The sequence below is a fragment of the Opisthocomus hoazin genome, chromosome 10, assembly GCF_030867145.1.
Source record: "Opisthocomus hoazin isolate bOpiHoa1 chromosome 10, bOpiHoa1.hap1, whole genome shotgun sequence".
NCBI lineage: Eukaryota > Metazoa > Chordata > Aves > Opisthocomiformes > Opisthocomidae > Opisthocomus > Opisthocomus hoazin.
The window spans coordinates 25,742,120-25,765,806 of NC_134423.1; the positions used below are offsets into that span (position 1 = coordinate 25,742,120).

The window sequence follows — 23,687 nt, forward strand, 5'->3', positions numbered from 1 at the left end:
CAGCCAGTGGGAGTACAGCTGGATGGTCACCCGTGAGCCAGAGCATGTCCTGCTTCTCACCTGGCACTGGCAAAGGAGACTTTGATACGCCCATGGTGCTCACAACCATTGGTTTAATTTAAGCAAAGCTGCTGCCAGTTTTCCCACATGACAGTTATGGGAGTCCAGAAGTGCCAGGATTTGGGTGCACTGCTAAGCTTAGCTCAAGTAGGTAACGTCTGGAGTATAACTGGCAGAAAAGGGATAAAAGTGAACCCAGGCAAGTTGAGTGTGATAATGCCTTTCTGTGCCTGGAAAGTGAGTCACTTGTGGCAGTGATTTTGCATCTCACAGCTTAAGAAGATTCTTTAAGGGATGCTTCATATTTTCAAATGCGACTATTGCCTCATCTCTGAAGATCAGCCTTCTGTGAAGTATACCAAGCAGGGCTCATCCAAAGCCTCTAGACACCATGGAGAATTCTTGACTTTATTTGTCTGCCAGCTGTTGCAGGAAGCATTAGAGAGCACAAAATCACAGAATGGTAGGGGTTGGAAGGGACCTGCAGGGTTCATCGGGTTCATCTAGTCCGACCCCCCTGCCGAAGCAGGGTCACCTACAGCAGGCTGCGCAGGACCTTGTCCAGGCGGGTTTTGAATATCTCCAGAGAAGGAGACTCCACAACCTCCCTGGGCAACCTGTGCCAGTGCTTCATCACCCTCAGAGGGAAGAAGTTCTTCCTCATGTTCAGACAGAACTTCCTCTGCTTCAGTTTGTGCCCGTTGCCCCTTGTCCTGTCGCTGGGCACCACTGAGAAGAGTCTGGACCCATCCTCCTGACACCCACCCTTGAGATATTTGTAGGCATTTATAAGGTCCCCTCTCAGTCTTCTCTTCTCCAGGCTAAACAAGCCCAGCTCCCCCAGCCTTTCCTCATAGGAGAGATGTTCCAGTCCCCTCATCATCTTCGTAGCCCTCCGCTGGACTCTCCAGTAGTTCCTCGTCTTTCTTGAACTGGGGAGTCCAGAACTGGAAAGAGTACTGCAGATGGGGCCTCACTAGGGCAGAGTAGAGGGGGAGGAGAACCTCCGTCAACCTGTTCGCCACTCTTCTAGGCTGATGTTGCTGCTTAGGTTAGGGTGGGCTAATTTCAGCACTTTTGGCATGTCCCTCCAATAGAGATGAGAACTAGATGAGGATTGCGGTTCCTATGTACGAAGCAGCATACCTGTTTGCATCCGCCCCTCTCTTTTTGGGCAACCCCAGCTTGGTGCTACCCCAGCAGGTGGTCATTACAAGGTTTCCCCATGATCGTGCACCGATCTCTCTGCTGGAAAGTAAAACGCTGTAATAGTGTGGTTCACTGAGCCTCACTCACACTTCTTGCTAACTGATTTTTCCTCTTGCAGGGATGACAGCAATCCCATGTGCATGTCTGGGCATATTCTTGGGTGGCCTCTTGGTGAAGAAGCTCAGCCTGTCTGCTCTGGGAGCCATCAGGATGGCCATGCTGGTGAACCTGGTGTCCACAGCTTGCTACGTGTCTTTCCTGTTTCTGGGATGCGACACAGGACCTGTGGCAGGGGTTACTGTTCCCTATGGAAACAAGTGAGTCCCGAGAGAGTTTCAGGGTCTCACGGAGCCTCACCAACATAAATGCCTTGTTATTGTCCTCAACAGGCAGCCTGCAGGCAGCGCTGGCCCTTAGACAACCACACAGAGCAAGCATATAGAAGGCAATGTCATGTAGGGCTCTTAGTTTGGGAGGTTTTCGTGCCACTCATTGCTGTGAGAGTTGAGTACCTGCAGCTGACGACGGAGTTTTACTAAAATTGGTCAAGCTGAATTGAAAGGTGCCAGACCTGATTCTGCACCCATGGGCACCTACCTAGCATTGGGTCCACTGCTCCATCTGTCTTCTCCTGGCAGTGAGGGACATGCACTGCTTTGTACATTTATTTAAGTGCCTGGAGGGAATTTGTAGAACTAGGTGTTAGATGTCTGGAAATTCAGATACGGTGAGGAGAGAGTATGCGTGGCTCCAGGCCCATTTTAATGGGAGAAATGAGGCAAACGGTGCCCTGTAGCGTTCACAGGCCTTGGAGAGAGTCATTCCGTACTTTCTTTTCTGGTGCTCCTCAGTGTACAGTAGCGACTTTTATAGACGATGACAACTTCAGGCTCTCAGCTCCTCCTGGTTACTGTTCTAGAAAAATACGGAGCAGTCTGCACAGCGTCTCTTTGGGTTTCCTCGGGGCTTCTCCTTGTGGTAGCAAGGCAGCACAAGCCTCGCATTAGGTTCCCTGTTGCAGAGGGATAGTGGCCATGGCATGTCCGTCCCCAACAAGAGGCTGTAGTGTGGATTTCTTAAAGCTGGGATCCAGATAGCCTGCTCACTGCTTTTTGCAGTTTGTTTGCCTTAACTACCCCCCTTCAGAGCCATCTTTGTGTGGCAATGATTGGAAAAGCTGGCTGATGTCATCACACACCCATTAATGTCTTCTTCTGCTTCCCTTACAGCTCAACTCCAACCTCACCTCTGGACCCGTATTCCCCCTGCAATAACAACTGTGAATGCCAAACTGATTCCTTCACTCCAGTCTGTGGGGCGGACGGGGTCACGTACTTATCTGCCTGCTTTGCTGGCTGCAGCAGCACGGTGAGTGGGCTTTCCTGGGGACCGCTCGCCTGCAGGAACGATTCTGTGAGTGCGAGTGCGTGAGGTTAGTGCGTGTCTGGTAGAGTAGCTCGTTTACAGCCACTAGCGGTTACTGCCCCAAAAGCTAACCTCAAACCTCAGGTGGGCGTGAGCTGCTCTCATTTTTCACTCTGTGGCCTAAATGCCCGCTGACTCCGGCAGCAGTCTGCCTGGGTCACCCACAGAGCGGGATGGGATTTCCCATCCTCCTCCTCCGGTCTTTCTCCTCAGCACAGAAGGAAGGAACACGAGAGGAGATCTGCACGGCTGTGCACTGGCAGAGCCCAGATCCTCCGCGAGAGCTCGCTAGCCCAGGCTGGGGGACCAGCTTCTCTTTTCTGCTGCAGCTCCTCATCTCCATGCTTCTCCACCTGCCCGTGTTTGCCCTGCCCAATCCTTTTGTTCTTTTTCTTCTTGCTGTTTTCCTGAGTCTGGTTCCTAGACAGATATGAGCAGATCCAGGTTTTATTCACCCTTGTTTAAGCTTCCTTCCACTCCTCTTGTTTTTCTCTAATTCCCTGTTTGCTCTGAGGCAGTACAACAGCAGTTGTCAAGGGAGCAGGGACTCCATCCAAAGACATTCTGCATTTTTCAGTTCTCCATATGTAAGAGTTTATTTCCTTTAGAAAACTCTTGAAGACTAAACCATCTCTGTGTAAAGAAGATGTGGGGAATTTTTAACAGTATCTTAAAAGCCTGCTTTTCCGTTTTCTGCTGCTGAAATGCTAATGTCTTCTGGGTTACGCTGAAAAGGAGTGCCTGCCACTCCTGTGAGTGGGAACTGGCGGGGTTCCTGCTGTCCTTGCTCCCTGCCTGGGGCTGTGCCAGCCATGGTGACCGCTGCCACACTGCCTTCATAGAGCCCATGGGAGGTCGGCCTGGTCACGGTAACCGTTCATGGCAGCAGGGACATCAGTGCTCACCACATGGAATTATCCCTCAGCAGCTTTGTCCTACCTTTTTGAGGAGACATCAAACCTCCCTTCCTGCCCTAAAGAGACAAATGGCCTGCGAGTGCCAGTGAGCGGAGGTGCTGGCTCGCTGCTAGCAAGTGCAGTCTCACAGCCCAGACGACCTGGGAGCTCATCCGGCTTAAACGTCTTCTCTCCTCCTTGGAGGTGTAGGCATCCCTTTGAAGTACCACGAAAGGTACTTTCAGCAACCCCACAAGGGACTTGACGACTGCGAAGGCGTTACCTCCTGCCCTCTTCCTCCTCCTCCTCCCAACAAGAGACAGGTCAACACCTGGGGTGGCAACGCCATCATTTTAACAAGAAGCCGGCTTGTGCAGGCCACACAGAATGGTGTCTCGCTGATTCCCAAGCCTGTAGCAAGACTACTGTGTCCGGTTCTGGGCTCCCCAGTTCAAGAAAGATGAAGAGCTGCTGGAGACAGTCCAGCGGAGGGCTACAAGGATGATGAGGGGACTGGAACATCTCCCCTACGAGGAGAGGCTGAGGGAGCTGGGCTTGTTCAGCCTGAAGAAGAGAAGGCTGCGAGGGGACGTAATAAATGATTATAAATATCTGAAGGGTGGGTGTCAGGAGGATGGGGCCAAGCTCTTTTCAGTAGTGCCCAGTGACAGGACAAGGGGCAATGGGCACAAACTGAGGCACAGGAAGTTCCATCTGAACATGAGGAAGAACTTCTTCCCTCTGAGGGTGACGGAGCACTGGAACAGGCTGCCCAGGGAGGTTGTGGAGTCTCCTTCTCTGGAGATATTCAAGACCCGCCTGGACAAGGTCCTGTGCAGCCTGCTGTAGGTGACCCTGCTTCGGCAGGAGGGTTGGACTAGATGACCCACAGTGGTCCCTTCCAACCCCGAACATTCTGTGATACAGCTGGTGCGGTCCATGGCTGGAGTGCGGGAGCAACCTCCTCGCTGTGCGGTTCAGGGCAAAGCTCTGGTTCCTCTGGAAGGAGCACAGTAATGAAAATTCAGCTCTGCTCCTGCAGTCCGCAGCTGCCTGACCTCCTCCTCTGCAAGAGCAAACCTCTGAGCAACAACCTTGTTCTGCCTTGCCCTCTCGCTTACTCATTCTTTCTTATTTTGCGTTTTCGTCATCATCTTGGGGTTCTTTTCATCACTTTGTGGGGTTTTTTTTCAGTAAGATTTTGAACACAAATTAGTGAAGCAGTAGCATCCTCTGGAAAGGGCATTATCAAGAATTATGAACAAGTTTGGCCATGCAGCAGCCCTGAGGCAAAGCCAAATTGCCAAACCAGATTTTAAACCCATAATCCAGGTAATGACCTGTCTAGAGGGTCTTGTGAGTGTTATATGCTTGTGATGAGCCAAGGGTTGCTTTTTACTGGGACATAAAATCCTCTGAATGCTTTATTTAACTTTACTGCATTGGATGTTTCTGACTGCCTCTCTCCACTTTTCCTCTGTGAACAATTTCTAAAAGCAATGTCTGGCTCAGTTAGTTTTTTCTTTTTCATTTCTTCTCTCTTACTGAGCCGGTTGCAGAGGGGCACGTGTCCAAAAAACTGTCGGAGTACTGGAGCTGATAGGCAGAGCTCTGGCACCCTCTGGAATTTCTCTTTCGAGCCATTCCTGGGAGTGACCCTTGCGTACGAAGCCTTTGACCGTGCATCCTGTTTGTTTGATGCCATTGCTTCGCTTGCCCTTTCGGCTGGAGACTCATGAATTCCAGCCTGGCATCACCACGCTGGCATCTCACGGCTTTGCACTGAAGTACCAGCCTGTCCCTTCCCTGTCAGAGCCAGGGTTTAAAAAAATTTGTAATTAAAAACATGGGTAATTTGCATAGATAATTACCCCAAGCTCAGGATGATGGTAAAGGTTCAAACTCTGCATCCGTGCAGCTTCACTTGCACACAGGAGATCTGGGTGTGCGGGCTGCTGGGCAGCGGCAGGCTGTGCTAACGTGTGGTGGAATGCGGTGGGGCTGCAGACCAGGGAATCTATAGCGATTTGTCTCGGGCAGCAAAAAGTTGCCTCTCCACAAGACAAAAGTAAAACTCCATCTTTGATGTTTCCTTGTTTGACGCCTGTGAGTTGTATAGTGTGCGAGTAATAAAAGATCAAAGATCTCCCAGGTAAGGATGAGGTGCAACGCTAAGCAAGCAGATGTAGTAGGCACAAACTACTCATACTGCTTTGGGCTAGCACCTTGGTGCAAAATGGTCAAAAAAGCGGATTGAAGGGCAAATTTTCAGATCATGGAGGCGGAGACCTGCCTCGTGGTTTGTAAAAAGTCACACCAGTGGGGTGAGACTCTGCCCCACCGTTGCCAGAAACAGGTACTTTCTCTCCGTTGGTGAGAGCCCCTGGGAAATAAGCAGCCAGTTCTGCGTGTTTGCTGTGATGGGGATTTTGTCCCAGGATATTTCAGTGCAGGTGTGTACTTTCCTGGACTTAGATGGGTTTTAATCCTCAGGGCTGTGTCCAGGCCAGTTGCTAGCAATGCACTGCAGTAAGAGCCAGAAACTACAAATTCCTCTTGTCTGTGTGCGAACACCACTGCAGTGGTGCTAATTGTCACCATCTCGAAGCCTTCAGGTGGCAGCTCCTAACTCACAGCACAGGAATTCACTATGTTAATTATTGCTTACCAGCCGGAAAGTCACCTGCATGCCTCCTCCAGCTCTTCTGGAGTTCTGCACTGCGGTCTCGCTTGCCCTCTGTGCACTTATTTGGAAGAAAATCATTTGACTCCTATGCAGAAGAAAGATATTGGTGTCAGAAAGGCTGGAGTAGTATCCCCACGGATCCTTATCTTCGGAGGCAGTGAACCAGAAAGTGCGCTTTTGTATGGTCCTAAGGGGACCCCGGTAGAAAAGCAAAGGAATTTCTGCTTGAACGTGGTAGAGGGGAAGGGGAGGAGATTAAGCTGGTTTTCAATATGTTTTATTTTATGGCGTTACTCCCCTTGCAAACATGTGACCTGCAAACCCAGCAGGCTGGTGAAGACAAGCCATGAATCATTTACGATCGTTTCATTCTGTATTCGTTAAGGGATTTCTTGGTAGTATTGTGTGTCTTAATTGCTCCGACATCCCCCACTCAGAAATTCAGGAGGCCGAGTTGGAAAATAAGAAAAAAAAAACCAACTCCCTAAATCTGTGACCGGCAAACAAAGCTTCTTTTCACACCCTGCACTTGCTGGAGACATCAAAGAAAAATGCAGTCGTTCCTCCCTCCTTCTGATCACATATTGATAAAGTTTATCTTGCCTGACTCCAGCTTTTAGCTCAACACAAATCCCTCTGAACCAGATGTCATTTATTAGCCTGCAGTGCACCGGAGTCCGGCAGTGTTTGCACCGAAACCTGTGATAGTTCAGCTCTGGGTGAGCCGCAGCACCCATCATGGGTGGCTCCTTCCCGGGATTCGGGGTGCTGGCAGCCGGCACCGAGCCCGCAGCCAACAGCAGGGCTGCAGATTTACCTGCTTTTAGTGTACTCCAGTTGAATTGCAACAGCCAAGAGGACGGAGGTAAATAAGAAAGTAATTAGAACTGTAATTTGGGGATCTTCCTTGTCGCAGGGACACAGATCGTTTCTTTATTCTCCTCCAAAGGGGTATAACTCGGTAATAATTTTGTCGCAGTGACATTTATGGGAGAGACTTGAAAGGAGCAGAAGAAAAGAAACAAGCCAAGGGACAGCTTTGCCTTGCTGGTAGCATGCATCAAAGCTGATGTGCTTCTGAAATCCTTTCCAAACCCCCCTCAGATCAGCACTTAAGAGTTACTTAATTGACCATCAGAGGGTTCAGAGTTGCTGTTGGCAAGCCCTCGTTACACAGGGCAGGTGATGGGGACCGCGGCTCTCACTTCTGAACCCGTGTGCTCCTCTGCAGAACCTCAGTGGCTGTTCATGCCTCACCTCGGTCCCTGCCGAAAATGCCACCGTCGTTCCCGGCAAATGCCCCAGTCCCGGCTGTGAAGAGGCCTTCCTGACATTCCTCTGCGTGATGTGCGTTTGCAGCATGATTGGGGCCATGGCGCAGACGCCGTCAGTCATCATACTCATCAGGTAGGACCGCTGCCCGGAGGGTGCCGGGAGCTTGCTGGGGGCTGCTTTTGGGGTGGGAGCAGGGATGGGTGGACCATGGGGTGCTGCAGGGAGCCAAGGCACTCACACAGATCCTGGCCTCTGCCTTCTAGGCTGCATTGATTGTCCCCAGATCCATGACTTTGGACTGAGCCTCTGCTCAACCCATCAGAAAAACCTCCTTTGACTAAGGACTAAATTTCAGCCCTGTTGTTTTAAGTGTTAATTAAATGATTTTCTCTCTAAGCCACTATTTCTCTTGGTAGCACCTGGGTCATCCATGGCATGGCCTCACCGACTTCACTGCCTGCACTACTGACCTGCTAGAGACCATACGGGAATTGCTCGAGTAGAGCTTTGGTAAAGTGAGAGTGAGGAGGGTCTGGGCTTGCAAACAGAGAAGATCCCTGCAGGGATGCTGTGAAGAAAGGTGGCACGCTTGGTCTTACCAAGGCTGGGATTAGCATGGGAAGGGAAATACACAAGTGCAGTTTCCAGTCCAGGTAGTAAGGACGTTACAGCTGCATCAGGAAAGGAGGAGAATAGCAGCCATGTGTTCTCAGCACATAATGGCTTAATAAGATACCTTTAAAGACGGCCTGGAGATCATAGAAACCATGGAAAAATGAAAGGCTGCGGCAAAGACTAGCTTTGGTCAGTACCCCCCTGGCTAGAGTTTAACTTCTCTCACCCTGGACCAAGTCCAAGAACATAAGGAACCTGAAAGTCTGAAGGACATCTCTGAGGTGAAGCAATATGAATAGGTGGGCAAAAGTAGCTTATTCAAATAACTGACCTTGTGTTATTTCCAGACACATGGAACATTTCACCTTATGATATACTTATATATCTAAGCCCACATTTATCCAGAATTACGTATCTGTCCAGGCTGTCACTTACTGAGAATAATAACCAGAGGCATAAATAGCAGATCCATTCTGCTGCCTGGAAAATTCCAATAAAATTCAATCAATAAGGTCTGTATTAGAAGCACACTCTTGAGTGGATCTCGGACAGAACAGCTCTGTGAGGGCATGTCTCCCTGCAGGATACAAATGAGATATTCCACCTACTAGTTCATTTCTCTCTTTGCATCTACAGTAGCTAAAGGGAAATCAAATTTCTCATGATAAATATTGTGGCAAAAGTAATTTGAAGTTTGAAGAGTTCTTTGTTCAAGGGAGCTGCCAGCACCTGTAGTATCCTGTACGGAGACGTCTTAGTGTCAACTTCAAATGAGATAAGCCAGTCGCCAGCCAGGAAGAAGAATAGAAAGAAATAAGAAAAGCGAAGGGAATATTAAAAATATTAAGCTCACAACTGTCAGAAATAAGCAATTCACACATCCACATTAGTAAGCACACTCCCCTCAGAATCACTGATAGCCACTACAATGTACAGGGAAGAGCTCTTTGCTGTATACCATGTCATGCTCTCTTGCAACTGCCGTCTTGGATTGCTAAAAGAAAATTTTGGTGTGTGAGTCTGTCCCTGGTGTCCGTGGCAGTGACAAGTGGCATCAGCAGCTCCTATGGTTAGTGTAAAAATGAACTTCGGTGTCTACAAATGAGATGTCTTGTCTAGGCAAGCCATTTGTTCACTGCTGTAGTCAGTGAAAAAAGGAGATGTCTCCAGGTGGCAACTTTTACCTAAGATATGGGGATTGACTTTGGTCTTAAATACATTGCTGTACCCTCAGCAAGTTTGCTGATGACACCAAACTGGGAGGTGTGGTAGACACACCAGAAGGCTGTGCTGCCATTCAGCGTGACCTGGATAGGCTGGAAAGCTGGGCAGAGAGGAACCTGATGAGGTTCAACAAAGGCAAATGCAGGGTCCTGCACCTGGGGAGGAACAACCCCATGCATCAGTACAGGCTTGGGGTGGACCTGCTAGAGAGCAGCTCTGCGGAGAGGGACCTGGGTGTCCTGGTGGACGACAGGTTAACCATGAGCCAGCAGTGTGCCCTGGCTGCCAAGAAAGCCAATGGGATCCTGGGGTGCATCATGAAGAGTGTGGCCAGCAGGACGAGGGAGGTTCTCCTTCCCCTCTACACTGCCCTGGTGAGGCCTCATCTGGAGTACTCTGTCCAATTCTGGGCTCCCCAGTTCAAGAAAGATGAAGAGCTGCTGGAGACAGTCCAGCGGAGGGCTACAAGGATGATGAGGGGACTGGAACATCTCTGCTACGAGGAGAGGCTGAGGGAGCTGGGCTTGTTCAGCCTGAAGAAGAGAAGGCTGCGAGGGGACCTAATAAATGCTTATAAATATCTGCAGGGTGGGTGTCAGGAGGATGGGGCCAAGCTCTTTTCAGTGGTGCCCAGTGACAGGACAAGGGGCAACGGGCACAAACTGAAGCAGAGGAAGTTCTGTCTGAACATGAGGAAGAACTTCTTCACTCTGAGGGTGACGGAGCCCTGGAACAGGCTGCCCAGGGAGGTTGTGGAGTCTCCTTCTCTGGAGATATTCAAGACCCGCCTGGACAAGATCCTGTGCAGCCTGCTGTAGGTGACCCTGCTTCGGCAGGGGGGTTGGACTAGGTGACCCACAGAGGTCCCTTCCAACCCCTACTATTCTGTGATTCTGTGATCTGTGATTCTGTGATAAAAGTGGACGGAAGGACGCCACCACCGGTTAAAAACCCATTGTGAATATTTCACATTAATGTTTTTTTTTCATCAAATAAACTTTAATACTCCTTCTGTTTCCTTCATTCCCCACCCAGCTGTAGAATCCTATTTGAGCCAAGCCATTGGAATATTTGTCCAAGGGTAGATACTTCCTGGCATAAAGGCTTTATATTCAGCCAGAGGTCTGCCTAAAAACTCTGCTGAAATTCATGCAGAGGTCATGTAGGAGTCATGCTACGGTGTTACGTTGGCCTCTGTGATGTGTGAGATGAGGCCAGGTGACCAGAATGCTCCGCTCTTAAAACCTGCTGCTGTTTCTGGCCGGTTTGTTGGTATTGTCCGATGCCACTCCAATGTATTTACGCAGAGGACCACCACTGCCACCATGGATGTCACTAGCAATGATGCCCCCAGAGCTCTGCAAGGAGTTAATGAAGAGGCAGCTGCAGCCTTGAAAGTTCCCCTGTGTGATGAATCTATTCATATGGGGATCACTGCCCTCCTTTCCCAGCCTTTATATACTGTGGGAAATAAAATGCTATTCCAAGACTTAAGACCAAATTAATGATTTCTGAAATTCCAAAGGCTTTGCTGAGCCTACCCCAAGAGGATGACTTTAGCCAGTAGCGTCCTTGAGCTAAGCGAATTCGAAAGCCATGAATTATTTTTTAAAGCACCTTTGAAGGATAACACCAATGCGATACAGTGCGTTGTGTTCGTAGCAAAAGGCAGCGCAACTGTTGTCTTCCCAGCATAAAAAAAAATCGCACGCTAAACTCATGCCCATGAAAACTGGTCTTCCTGAGCGCGTCCTCCTTGGGAGGCTTGGTTTAACAGGCTGGCTGTGCCTTTGGGTCCATCATCCTCCCGTCCATCTCTAGTTCCCAGTACCCTGGGAAGTTTCAGAACTGCAAGTTTTCTCTCCCTTCGATTCTCAACGTCCAGAGCCTTGCAAGCATGATGGGGAGCTTTTAAATGATGATTTACCGGAGTGGGAATTTCATTTTTCCCCACCCAACGACAAGATTAGCTGTTGTTATTAATGAGTTAGCTGAATTCCTGAACCTATCACCGATGCAATTACTTTTGGGGCTGTAGGCAGTTCAGGCGAAGGGAGGAGAAAAACCCCATTAATGACTTTTTGAAGAGGTGGTGGTGGCATCCTGGCTGACAGCACAGGATGGCTGCGGGGTGCTAATCAAAGCAGAACAACAAGAATCGATTTCACTCTCTCCTTCCTTCCTCCCTACAGAACCGTGAGCCCCGAACTCAAGTCTTACGCTTTGGGGGTGCTTTTCCTGCTTCTCCGTTTGCTAGGTAGGTACAAAAATTTCATGTCCTTCTCTCCCATCCTTTCCTCCCTCACAGAAAACTGTATTTTTAATGTGCAAAAGTTGATTTCTACTCTGTGCAATGCTGTGGTTGGCATGAGTGGGGTCTGACACAACGAGGTCCGAGCCCTCTCTATGAAGGGTATCACATCAAGGCACCTGAAGGCACTTTTCCTGCCATTTGAATTGTGCTAATGGGTGAAAATGTGGTGTTGCATGAGAAATGACCATTTCTGCCATGCTTCTACACAACCAGTTACTCTTCTATAGCCGTTATTAACATGTCAGCAGCTTGCAAAATTACTGCTGTATTGCATATTGCTGAAGTAGAGGGATTCGTATTTTCATCCTTCTTAGAGAGACAGGACCTGTGCTACATGGTGTGTTTGTCCCTTCCTTCCGGTCTCGGAAAGAACAGTAAAATGAGACGGGCTGAGTCCTTGTACCCTCCTGTGGGTCAATATCCCATTAAAATACCCATGGCTGTTCCTCTGGACCAGTATGTCCTTCTCATGTATCAATTCAAAGGAACACACTAGGCTGTTGTTCATTTCTGGTGGTGTTTTTCTCCTGTTTTGAAGAGATGGCTCCTCTTTTAAAACTGCTATATTGCAGATCATTAATCTCAATGATTCAGGGCAAAATCCTCTGCTCCATCATTGTGTGGGTCCATCTCATGCACAGGGTTTCTGCATGTTGTAGGGGTGGAATTCATTTTTTTTTTTTCAGGAGGCCACGGGCAGTACATTGCCTGCATGGCCCCCAAAGTCTCAAAGGAATGGAGGGTCAGGTGCCATCTCTTAGGCTACAGCAAGCCACTAGGAAGTACAGGACCAAAAATCCAACAGTACTATACATTGCTTTACTTATTTATTTACTTATTTTTTTGCAACACCTTATTATCCATTAGCTGAAGGGGAAATGGTGGTCCCAGACCAGTTTACAATAAAGCCAGGTAGATTTTCATTCCTTTTGGTGAAGTAGCTGCAGTCATACAGAAAGCTCTGACAAGTAATCTTACCGAGAGCTTAGCTCAAAGGGAAGGTTTCGTGTTGACTTGGGTCAGCGCTGGTTCAAGCCCTGCAAAGACAGCATTTTCTGTAGCTGTCAGGGCTGCTCTCTGGTTTTGGCCTGTCTTCAGCTCCCGCGGGCTGAATGCAGAGTGTCAGCAGGCAGGTGTGCGAGGAGGATGGCTGTGAGCTGTTGTTTCCAAAGGAAGAAGTACTTAAGGGGGGAGTTTTTCCCTCTTTTCTCTTTTCGTTCCAAAAGAGAGTAGCCTCCTGAGATAGCAGCATCTTGAATTCCTCTAAAACCAGGCTCAGACACGTATGCTTAAGTTGAATAGATGAGGGTTTTTCTTCCAGTAAGTAAGCCATAGTAAGAATTTAAACTCAAATCTTTATATGTTACTCTGTCACTGAGGAATTCCCATGAAACAAGACAACGCATCCTGAAGCATGTTAGCAATGTAGCTTGAACCCACGGAGAATGAAGAGAAAGGTACTTTTCAGTATGAGCAAGGGTATCCAAATCTTGCCCTTAACAACCTGAGGTTTGAGAATAGCTTTATTGATTTATTTTAAAAGCTTTTCAGTTCACCTTTAAGCTTTGACTTAAGAAGAGAGTGATAATAGCTGCTTCTTGAACCAAAGGAGAGTATTAAATATAGGCCGTACGAGACCCGGAGGTGCAATCGTAGCTAATAGATTTCAGTAAGACAGAAGCAGCTTTTTTATACAGCCCTACAGTTTCTGCAATGAAACACATATATAGCAGAAATTTTTGCAACATTTGCAGTAAGAGGTAAAACATGATTGAATCTCTTTAATATTCTCTGCAATAACATGAAACACGACTGAATTCTCCCAGTATCCTCCTGGATATATTATCTCATTCCATGGGAGTTCTGCTGTGAGAGGGCAGCGTAACAGTATCTTCAAATAAAAGCGTTACTGCCATTTCTCTGAGCAGACTGTAAAGCAGTATCGTTGGAGCCAAAGTTTTGGAGTGGAAATGTCTGGAATGGCAAAGAGTTTGTGACTTGTCAGATCCTGGACACATCCTTTCTGGATGGTGTTCACCGTGCATCCCAGCAAAGCGTCTGCTTGGCAGGGCAATTTCTTCTGGCTTTCCTAAGAACCTATGTTGTTTGTGTCTCTTCCTTCAATATGACAAAGACACGGTGTTTCTCTCTGCGAAGGACTTTCCAATCTGCAGTGCAACCCCTCAACCCCCATGTCTCAGAGGGTCTAGGCACTGAGTCACTCCTGGGAGTCCCTTGTCCTCTCTGTTAAAGATGACCTGAAACACTCACTGGTTGCTAGAAGTTTTTCATACATTTTTCTTTAAGGTTTTCACAGCCGTGCCTGCATTCACATAGGTGTAGCTTTGGAGTTCAGCGAAAACAGGCCCTTCCTCAAGTCTGAAGAGGAGCAATTTCCAGGCCAAATTATCTTGGAAACCTGGAAAGCGAGCTGAAGCCAGCAGATGGGGATGATGGCTCTCACTGAAGTTCAGCCTGTACCTCTCCAAAGCTTTGTATCAACATCTCTCAGCATGGTAACAAGCAGGGGCTGGCACCTCAAAATGATGATCCACATGCAGGTTTTCCTTAGTGCAGAAGGGGTGCGGCTCCTGCCTCTTCTGCCACCGCTATGTCTGGGTGTTACCTGCTTCGATGGCATCCAGTGCCACACTGCGCACGCAAACTGCATTCAGCCTTTGCTTGTTACACGCAGGAGCCCAGCTGAGTTTTTAAATTCCATGTTGAGCGTGCGCTTGTCCACAGGTTTGAAAAAAAAAAAAGCATCTTTTAACTTAGAAGCAGAACCAGCCCAGTGTGGAATTTCCAGTCATTGAAATGACAAACAGGGAGCTGGCGCTGGTTTTTTTTCTGGAGCGTAAACAGGTTTTTAGATGTGGTGACTGGAATGAGTGTTCCTAACAAAAAGATTGTCTTGCTTTTGTATCATCTGTTTTATTACTACATTTGTACTATTAATGACTGGTTAAAATGAGTACCAAAAGCCCATATAGCCTTTCTTAAAGCCTGCATTTATTAACATATAAGGAAGATCAAACAAAATCTGCAGAGCTCGAGTCATTGACAAAATAAAATAAAGAGATCTCAGTTACCACAGGGAACAGTGGAGACAACCAATTTATTTGTAGTCTTAGGATACATGTCATGAATGTCACTATTTTGTTCCTGACAAGCTGAAGGATGTTATCTTTTTTAAGCCTGGATATCCAGGTTAATGATGAAACTGGATCCAAGATTAAACACTTTTCTGTCTAGAAACTGCAGTCCTTGTTTGGCTACACGTGTGTTTATAGAGTCTCAGGCATCACGGCACCTGCTAACGGAGTGATACTGTGGAGGGTATGCTGTGCCCACCTGCTGCTGGGTTTTAATAGATACGATGCTCTCCTTCACTTGCTGACTTAACCCACAGCAATGTTTGATCCATCAGCGTTTTTTCCAGGGTTTATCCGCTTCCAGCCTCCCCCCGTAAATGTAGCAGAAGGGAGAGAAATGGTTTACATATGTAGAACATCCACATTTTCTTCTGAGTGCCGAAGGCTCGGTGCATGTGTGCTGGCTGGGGAGTGCAGAGCTGGAATGGGGATGTCCTAACCACCGCTGGGGTAATGTGAAGCGGGGGGCCTCTACAGTGTCCCCGTAGGATGGGGAAATGTAGAGAAGAAAAACATTGCCTTTATTAGTTAAATGAGATTGGAGTGATTACTTTGCTTTGAGATTGCAGCTCTGCTGCAAACTATGATTGAGAAACGCTCATCAGTAGTTGGCTGCAGTGGCCGTGGGAGAATCCTGCTGTGATATTTCATTTGATGGTGCACTGGAATTTTCCCTTCTTTTCAGATTTAATCTTTGGCATCTGTTAGAGGCCATTGTTTATCTTCCTTGCTCTAGACTCTTAGTGGACTTTACACTAGCTCTCAGTGCTCCAGCTGATTTCAGACTGTGAGCTGGAGTCCTATGACATCCTTCAGGTGAACACCCCACAGTGCAGAATTACCAAGATCTAAACAGAGAGCAAGCTGCAAGGCTCTCCTCCTCCTCTTTCATTTACCCCTCCACTCAGTCTCATTAGGCAAACGAGAAGCTTAATAAAAGCCACTTAAACTTGAGTAAAACTCTTCCTGCGTATTGATATCAGCAGGAATCTCTTCCATAGGTACTGAGTCCAAGCTAAAACCTCAGCCATAGACTTTGTTTAGGTTGATTTAGAACTTAAAAACTTAGAATCACAGGCTGCAGCTGGGACCGTTAACCTTGATAAAGTACCCTCTCTTTCCATTCACTGCAACCACGTCTTCTTTCTCTGTCATAAGGATCATGAAAGCATGATTTGTCTCTCTTATTTTGACAGGTTTTATCCCACCTCCGCTGATCTTTGGGGCTGGAATTGACTCCACGTGTCTGTTCTGGAGCACGTTCTGTGGCGAGCAAGGAGCCTGCGCGCTGTACGACAATGTGGTCTATAGATACCTGTACGTTAGTATTGCGATAGCCCTGAAGTCGTTTGCATTCATCTTGTATACAACCACCTGGCAGTGCTTGAGGAAAAACTATAAAAGATACATCAAGAACCACGAAGGTGGTCTCAGCACTAGTGAGTTTTTTGCCTCTACTCTCACCTTAGACAATCTGGGGCGGGACTCGGTGCCCCAAAATCAATCACATAGGACAAAATTTATCTATAACCTTGAAGATCACGAGTGGTGTGAAAATATGGAGTCTGTTTTATAGTGACTGTGGAGGGGGTGAACTATATTAATAGTACAAGGGTCCTTTTTTCATAAAAACGGGAAGAGAGTGAGAATGAAGAAACACAACTGCAAACCAACAACAGCAACACAGGAAACTTTTGTCTTTTTCTCAAAGAAGTCAGACCCAGCCAGGATTCTTGAGAACAGCATCTTTTAACGGGATCACTTGTGAAATCCTGCAGAGCGCTGGAGGAAGCAGGGAGCCGCTGTGGCTGGGTACCAGTCCCTTTGATGACAGTACGAGCTTCCAAGAAGGGCATCTGCAGAGGTTCACCGTAGAGCTCGGCGAACGGACAGGCTTGGGCATGAGGCATAGAGAGAGCAAGGTGATAGCAGCAGTGCCGGAACAGGCGTTAGTGGTGGCAGACGGGGGGACGCGGAGCCCCACAGCGTGGGCGGAAGGGTTAACCGGTCTGGGTGCTGGTCAAACCCGCTGCGCTCCATGATGGCAAAGAGGGAGCGGTGCTGGAGTTTTTCCACCAGTCACACTCTGTCACCAGCCACGAGTCCACAATAAATACCTTGAAAGCTGCTGGAAGGCTTCCAGGTGGCGAGCGATGCTGTCAGGGGTTTCCGAGTCCTTCCAGCCGAGGCTTATTCGCAGATCTCAGCTCCGTGGTTGTCTGTGAATGGCTGTGCGCAGATCTCTCAAACTCAGTAAAGTTCAAGACATTTGCTCACACTTGCCAAACGTGCTGTCATTTTTAAAGGGGGTTGAATTCCAAATACTTGTCTGTGTAGTCCTCTAATAAGATTTTTTTAAAAATTATTTTCAAATCTATGTTAACCCTTAAATCGCTGACACTTTTCCATAGGGAGGATTTATTTAGGCTAGTTTGGGGAAGGAGCCTGTTTAATTCACCCGGACATAATGTGACTCAAGGGGTTTGTTTAATCCTCTGCGTTTTTTATCCATACGCCTTCATTCTAATATGCTACCAAGCCAATGAAGACACATAGTATGTTTTTAAAAAAGAGAACGAATGCACTGTGTCTCTATGAAAACAATTGTCAGTTGGAGAATTATAGAGAATATGATGATTTACATAATATAGTTTTTTCATATTCTATGTGACTCAGTGAATACATATATATATATGGAGAGGCTGTTTATGTTCTCTCTGGTTTTTAAAGATATATATATATAATTTGCAATTTAGAAATTGTGTGGTGGATGTTTTCTTTAAAGTAAGCGTGCGTGTGTGTGTGTGTACAAGATGAAAGGAATACTGACCTTAATCCTGCAACCCTCACAACCGATATTATTTTTCACCTGAGAAATTCCACTGTGACTGCAGTGGAAGCCACGTGAGGAAGGTGGAATATTCTCCCCTCCCGAAGGCTCTGTTTTGCCCTTAGATGTGCAGATGGTGTTCCTATGGAAGGCTGGGTTACGGGAGCAGAGGCTGGCCAGCATTGAGGACCTCTGAAATTTTCATTCAGAACCTCAAGAGGCACCCGTGCCGGAGCAGATTTGGCTTTGCTTTTGCAACGCAGTCTTATCTAAGCCGGCAAAAATGATGGGGAAGCTTTCATCTGATTTCAAGAAGCATTGGGTCAGGCTTATTTTGCATGCATATTTTTCTTTTCCAAAACATTCCTGCTGGGAAGCAGTACAAATTGGTTGTGTTTGATGAGTTTTCCCCGGGAACCGGAGCCGTTTCCAATGGACTAAATGTCAGAAGGGTTTTAAGGGTTAGCATCATAATCAAAAAGCTCCTTTTTTTGTTTGTATTTTGAAGCTGTGGTGAACTTGCAGATGTTTAGAGAAGTAACCTGGCGTGTTGAACCGAATGCTGGACATCACTTCCATGCAGCTGGCGGAGGGGCTGAGTTTCCCCGAGTCCTTGTCCATTGCTGGCAGTGGACACCCCAGAGCTGGCACAGTTACAGAGGGCTGATAACCTGCCGCTCATGTTCAGCACCTGTTTAGCAGACTTTGCTCTTATCTAGGCATTGAGACGTGGGTGTGGGATATCAAACTGCTTCCCCTTGACTGGCTTTACATGCGTGTTTGTAATTTATGCACAGCATTATGTGTTCAGCAACAATGAGGGCAGAAAAAAAAAGGGTGTATCAAATAAACTCCACTGTGCCAAATACTTAACAAATAGTGTAACTGCAAGTATTTGATTCTTGGTTTTCAGCCATGTTAAGAATCACTTGATTAATGAAGGAGTTTAAGGAAAAAAAGTTATTAAGCTATGCAGTGCCATTGTTATGTTGGGTGGTAAATGATGCTTTTTAGACCATTAGATTGGTTTAGTGTATCCTGTCTGCTAAAATAGAGATACTGCATCCATAAAACAATGAATTTAAAAAAGGTACAGGGTGCATAACTGTCTCATAAAATATGTATAATTGTCAAGTATAAGCCTTTGAAATCATTCTGTACAGTTCTCTTCACTCTGAAAATTTATTACTTAGACTGCTGTCTTTTCAAATGTTAGCTCATAATTTTATACTATACACACACATTCAGACTCCAACACAAATGTCACAGAATAGAACCTTCCGAAAAGCCTGATTGCTTGAAATTCCATAACCCCTTTCACAGTTTCTTTTTTTTCCTCTCTGAAAGTCCAAGGTGAAGGAGAATAGCATGCTAACGTGATGCAAAACAAACTCCCAGTGTTCAAGAGCTGTGGCTTGTCAGTACAGTCAAAAGTCCCCCTTGACCGGAGTTATAGAAACAGGATGCCAGGGCACTTAGCGTTTTCATTTTTGGTTTTGTTTATTTTTTTTCATTTAATCTCTTCTCTTGCTATGTACGGGAGACACAGTTGAATGGGGTTACTTTCATTATTTGTAAGCTGCAACTTAAAATCCCTGCATGATTGTTGTTTTATTTCTTTTTATAATACGACTTTTGAAAAGCTCTCTCCCCATCCCACTCTTTTTTTTTTAAAGATGTATTAGATGCCTGCATCACGAAGGGCTTTACTGTCAGTGCTTTGGTAGAGATTCAAGAACAGAGCTTTAGTTTAAAGAAAACACACAGACCAAAACCTTCATCCATCCCAGCAGGCTCTTTGTTTCTTCTGATTTCAAAACCACAAGCCAGTTTTGCCTCCAACCCAATTTTTGTTAGAGAATAACAGATGAAGAGTCTCAGACATCCTCCCGCTTCCCAGATTGCAGTCAGGGCCTTCGCCTGTCAGCGCTTCGCTTCCATCCGCCAGCTGCCTTAACCACACAGGGCACTTCCGAGCAAGGATGGAGTTACAAAAAGGCCCCTTCCTGGGGGCAGAAGCAGTGGTCTGAGCTGGGAGGTCCAGATCCAGTGCTGGGAATTTTTTCTCCATATTCAGGGGCATTGAAATTCAGGGTGCTGTTGAGACCTCAGTCTCGGCAGAAATGTTCTCTTGCCGCTTCCAAGCACTGTGTGCCCTGCATGGGTGTCTGCTGAGGAATGGGATGTTTGGGAAAAAAGACTGCTTGAGGTTTAGCAGGCTCGGTGGGGTTGTCCAGCTGCCTTGCATGACTTCAGGTTGGGGTTTCCTTTCCTGTGCACAGATACCACCTTGGCATAGCCCCAGTGGAGTCAAAAGGGGACCCCAATCTAAGATTGGTGCAGATGACACTAGAAACAGTCCCATCGGTTTCTTTGCATCCTTGTTAACCAGGAGATGCGTTTTCAGAGCCTTCTTTTTATACATATTGAAATAATACATTTTTCTGTCTTTGCCCACCACATCTCGGCTGCACAGCGGGACTGAAAGGCCATCACTTGAATTATCTACACCAGCCTTCCATTCCTTAGGAATTCAGCTAAGAAGGGCCTCACACCGCTGTGGCCCTGCAAGGTGCACTGAACTACTTGGTGCTGCTACTGTTCATCTCAGCTGGGTCTCACCTTGTGGGGAAGGTGAAAAGGGAAAGATGCAGAGAGGAATTAGCTTTGATTAGCTGAGTCAGCTATGCTTCAAAATGGTCTGCGGACATTTGAAAAGTGATTGGAGTATTTCCAAATGGCTGAAATGCACTGGCATTTTTTTCTTGGGGGGGGGGGGGAAGAAAAAAAATCAAGGGAATGAATGAGATTTGGAGTCCCTCTGAGTTTTATGTTCATCACGTTGCTGTTGGAGGCAGTGTACTTCAGGTTTGCCTTTGTGTCTCGGTCAGGGACCTATTTTTTCTCACTGAACAAGGCCCTGGGAGAGAGAAGGGCAACTCCATCTCATAACCAGCCCTTTCACTCCACCGCAAACCTGAGGCAACCTGAAGGCTACCAGCACTGTGAAGCTTCAGCCCCCACATCAGCCAGGGCTGGTGCTGCTGTGTGAGAGTTCCTCACAGCTGGGTTTGTGTTGGGCTCGGTGTTTCTTCAGGCTCGGACAATCTGGGGGTGATGTTTGTTTTGTCCTTGGCAGGACATGGGGAATTGTCAGTGTTAAAGACAAATGCAAATGCATCACTGGGCTGGTGTGATAACAACTCTGCTCCTTTATTCACGAGGGTTTCCGGACTTATTCCCACTCTGCCTTTAGACACAGCCATGCTCATCTGTCTCCCTAATTTCACGTGACCTATCTTTGCAGACAGAAGCGGGTTTGTTGTTGTTCTCTCTCTAGACCTGATTAGTGCCTGCAAAGTTCACAGGCTTTCTGTGTGTAGGGCAGAGCACCCCTGAATATAAGCAATAATACTGACCTGTTCCCATTTGCTTTGGGAGTTTTTGCTTTTCTTACCTCAGTCTGAGTTCACCTCTCCCAACATCCCATGCTGCTGCTGCGAGTTGCCTTTTTTGTTGGCAGCAGCTCCAGGAGACAGGCAGCCAAGATGCAGTTGGTGGGAACGTAGGCAGCAGCTTATGGAGATGGGCAGTCGTGTGATGGGAGCCGGTGGCATGAGCCAAGCTTTGGTTATCTGATGGCTGAGATTGACCCAAGGAGGAAGGGAACAACCAGGGCGTTGTGGCTGAGCCCCCCGAATCCCTGAAAGGACTATCCACCCTTCCGTGCTCCTGGATAGACCTGCCTGCCCTACCTCCTGGAGACCCACGCTTTGTGGGCATTTCTTCCAACTGACCGTCGGGTTCCTTTCTCCAGCCACAGTTCTTCCTTCCTCCCGATGGCAAAGCACAGCCCGGCTCTACCAAGGCAAGACGAGGCGTTCAGAGTTACTGACTGACATTTAAATTTGCCTGGCATGCTGGGAGGTCTCACTTAGTATTACATATGCTCAAAATATTACGGTTTGTTCTGCTTCTATACACTAAATCTATTACTTCTAGGCTGCAGATGATGTTTTCTAGCATTCCATTGACATTTCTAGCCAATCTGAGTCTTAATGTAATTGCTCCGTTGAAAAATGGCCTTTCAGCAGTTCTTAGACATTAGGTACTTCTTTATTAACTAGTGATGCCAAGTAAAATCTTTGGCCGTTGTCTGCTTCCTGATCCAGTGGAGCAGGAGGCTCTGTCTCCTCAGAAGCAATACCGGTGTTCTCTTTGACGGAGTGTGAACATGGGCCGCTTTGCTTTCAGCTTCCGTCTTGCCACAGCAGCTCGGCTGTGAGCATCCCTCAGAACTGAGAGGACACGGGGAATCCAGGAGGAGCCACGTGGGCGGAGGAATCCATCGAAATGGCTGCGAGAGTGGGACCGCAGGGGGGATGTAGTGTGTACGCTGTTTCGCTTCTCAGCGCTTTGCTTCGGTCCCTACCCGAGTGGCTCCAGGGACAGGGTCTTCGGGATACGCTGAGTTTGCGATGTTTCCCCGCTTTCTTCAGGTGAAGCGCGGCAGAGCAGCGTGTCACACCCGAGGGAAGGAAAGATTAGCAGTGCCCCGGCAGTCTGCAGTGCTGGGCTTGTTCTACACACAGCTGGTGTCTGCAAATGGCAGAGAGCAAGAAGAATCTTGTCAAGTCCAACTCAGCAAATAATTTATAGCAACTTCATAAATGAATTTTCACTTTTATTTCTTCCTTGCGAATTGCTGAGAAAACCGAGAGTACGCCTCCAGTGTATTTGCAAGGTCGTTTCTGCATCTCATCTGCGGTCCGGAGGGGTTTGGAAAAGCTTTCTTGTAATTCATACGTGTTGGTTTGTTCTGACTGGACATAGAAATCGTGGGGGATATTTCTGCCCCCTGAGTTCCCTAGGCTGGAGTTTTCTCATCAGCACAAACACTTCGTTCCAAAATATGTGATCAGGAACTGAGTGGGAGGATCCTTGCTCAGTGCCAGTGGGCAGAGGGCCTCTGGACAGGCGCTGCTCCAGGACGGCCGAAGTCCTGGCTTCCAACTCACAATCCCCCTTCCAGGAATATTCTCTCACAGATGCTTGAAATTCTCTGCCTCTCCCAGTGTTCCTACCAGGTAACGTGTTCATTTGAGTAATTACTCAGAGCAAACACGAGAAGGGTATGAACCCAGACAAAAACATACTGGTGTGAAGGTGAAGCAGGTGGTGCACATTTCATTGGCGACGTTTGCGTAGCTCTTAGATCGGAAGCAAAAACTCTCTCGGGAATCAGAGCGCTGCGTGTGGCCTGGTATGTATCTGCGTTCTTGCCAATTGAGTTGCCAGTTGGTGGGGCAGCAAAAGGCGTCTTTCCCTGCCACGTGTATCTTCGCCCTTCAAACCCCTTTTCTTTTGCAGTATGGCATCGCACAAATACCGGTGCATTTACCCCTCGGTGTAAACTGCATCTCAGTGCTATGTTTTCGGTGCCTCACAACTCTGCGTGACCTTGAAAGGAAGTGATGGCCCCTGCTCTTCACCTGCGACACGTTCTGCCTGAGCGGAGGAGGAGGATCCCTCTTGAAGGCTCGCAGCCATTTTCCTCATGTCTTACGCGCAGTGGGACCAAAACCGTGCTCTGTTGATGGCGGTGGCCTGTAAGCTGTGCTCAGAGGTCTGTAGCTTGCCGACAGCCCCACATTGCCTTCACGGTGTTCTCAGTGCAAGGCGTGGTGACGGGGCTGCGCAGAACGGTCCCTGACGGATGGTAAGGGTCGGCAGCGGTCAGAGACCACCAGAGTTTGGGAGTCTCTGTGTCAGCAGATGAGAGAAGCTCCCGTCATCTGCTTTTGGGCAGGAGCCATCTCAGAGCAGGGTTCCTTGGAAAAGTGCAGCAGCGCTGGGATGGTGTGAAAGGGAGCTCCTGGTTCGCTCCGGTCCCACGTCCGTAGGGAGGAGGGGTGGGGATGGGAGCAGGGGAAGAGCTGTGACCTTTTAAAACCCATAGTGCCTACCACTGCAAATGGAACGCTGTATTGTATTATAT

General features: G+C 47.7%; 1 protein-coding gene across 1 annotated transcript in view; it reads left to right on the plus strand.

Moving 5' to 3' along the window:
- Window positions 1–20,440, plus strand: part of SLCO3A1 (solute carrier organic anion transporter family member 3A1) — a 153,843-nt gene extending 133,403 nt beyond the window's left edge. Inside the window, exons 6-10 of the mRNA XM_075432066.1 lie at window positions 1,388–1,586; window positions 2,499–2,637; window positions 7,508–7,683; window positions 11,583–11,647; window positions 16,056–20,440. Coding sequence (XP_075288181.1) covers window positions 1,388–1,586; window positions 2,499–2,637; window positions 7,508–7,683; window positions 11,583–11,647; window positions 16,056–16,435 — 959 coding nt within the window. The 3' untranslated portion in view covers window positions 16,436–20,440. The remainder of the gene's footprint in view (window positions 1–1,387; window positions 1,587–2,498; window positions 2,638–7,507; window positions 7,684–11,582; window positions 11,648–16,055) is intronic.
- The last annotated feature ends 3,247 nt before the right edge of the window (window positions 20,441–23,687 follow it).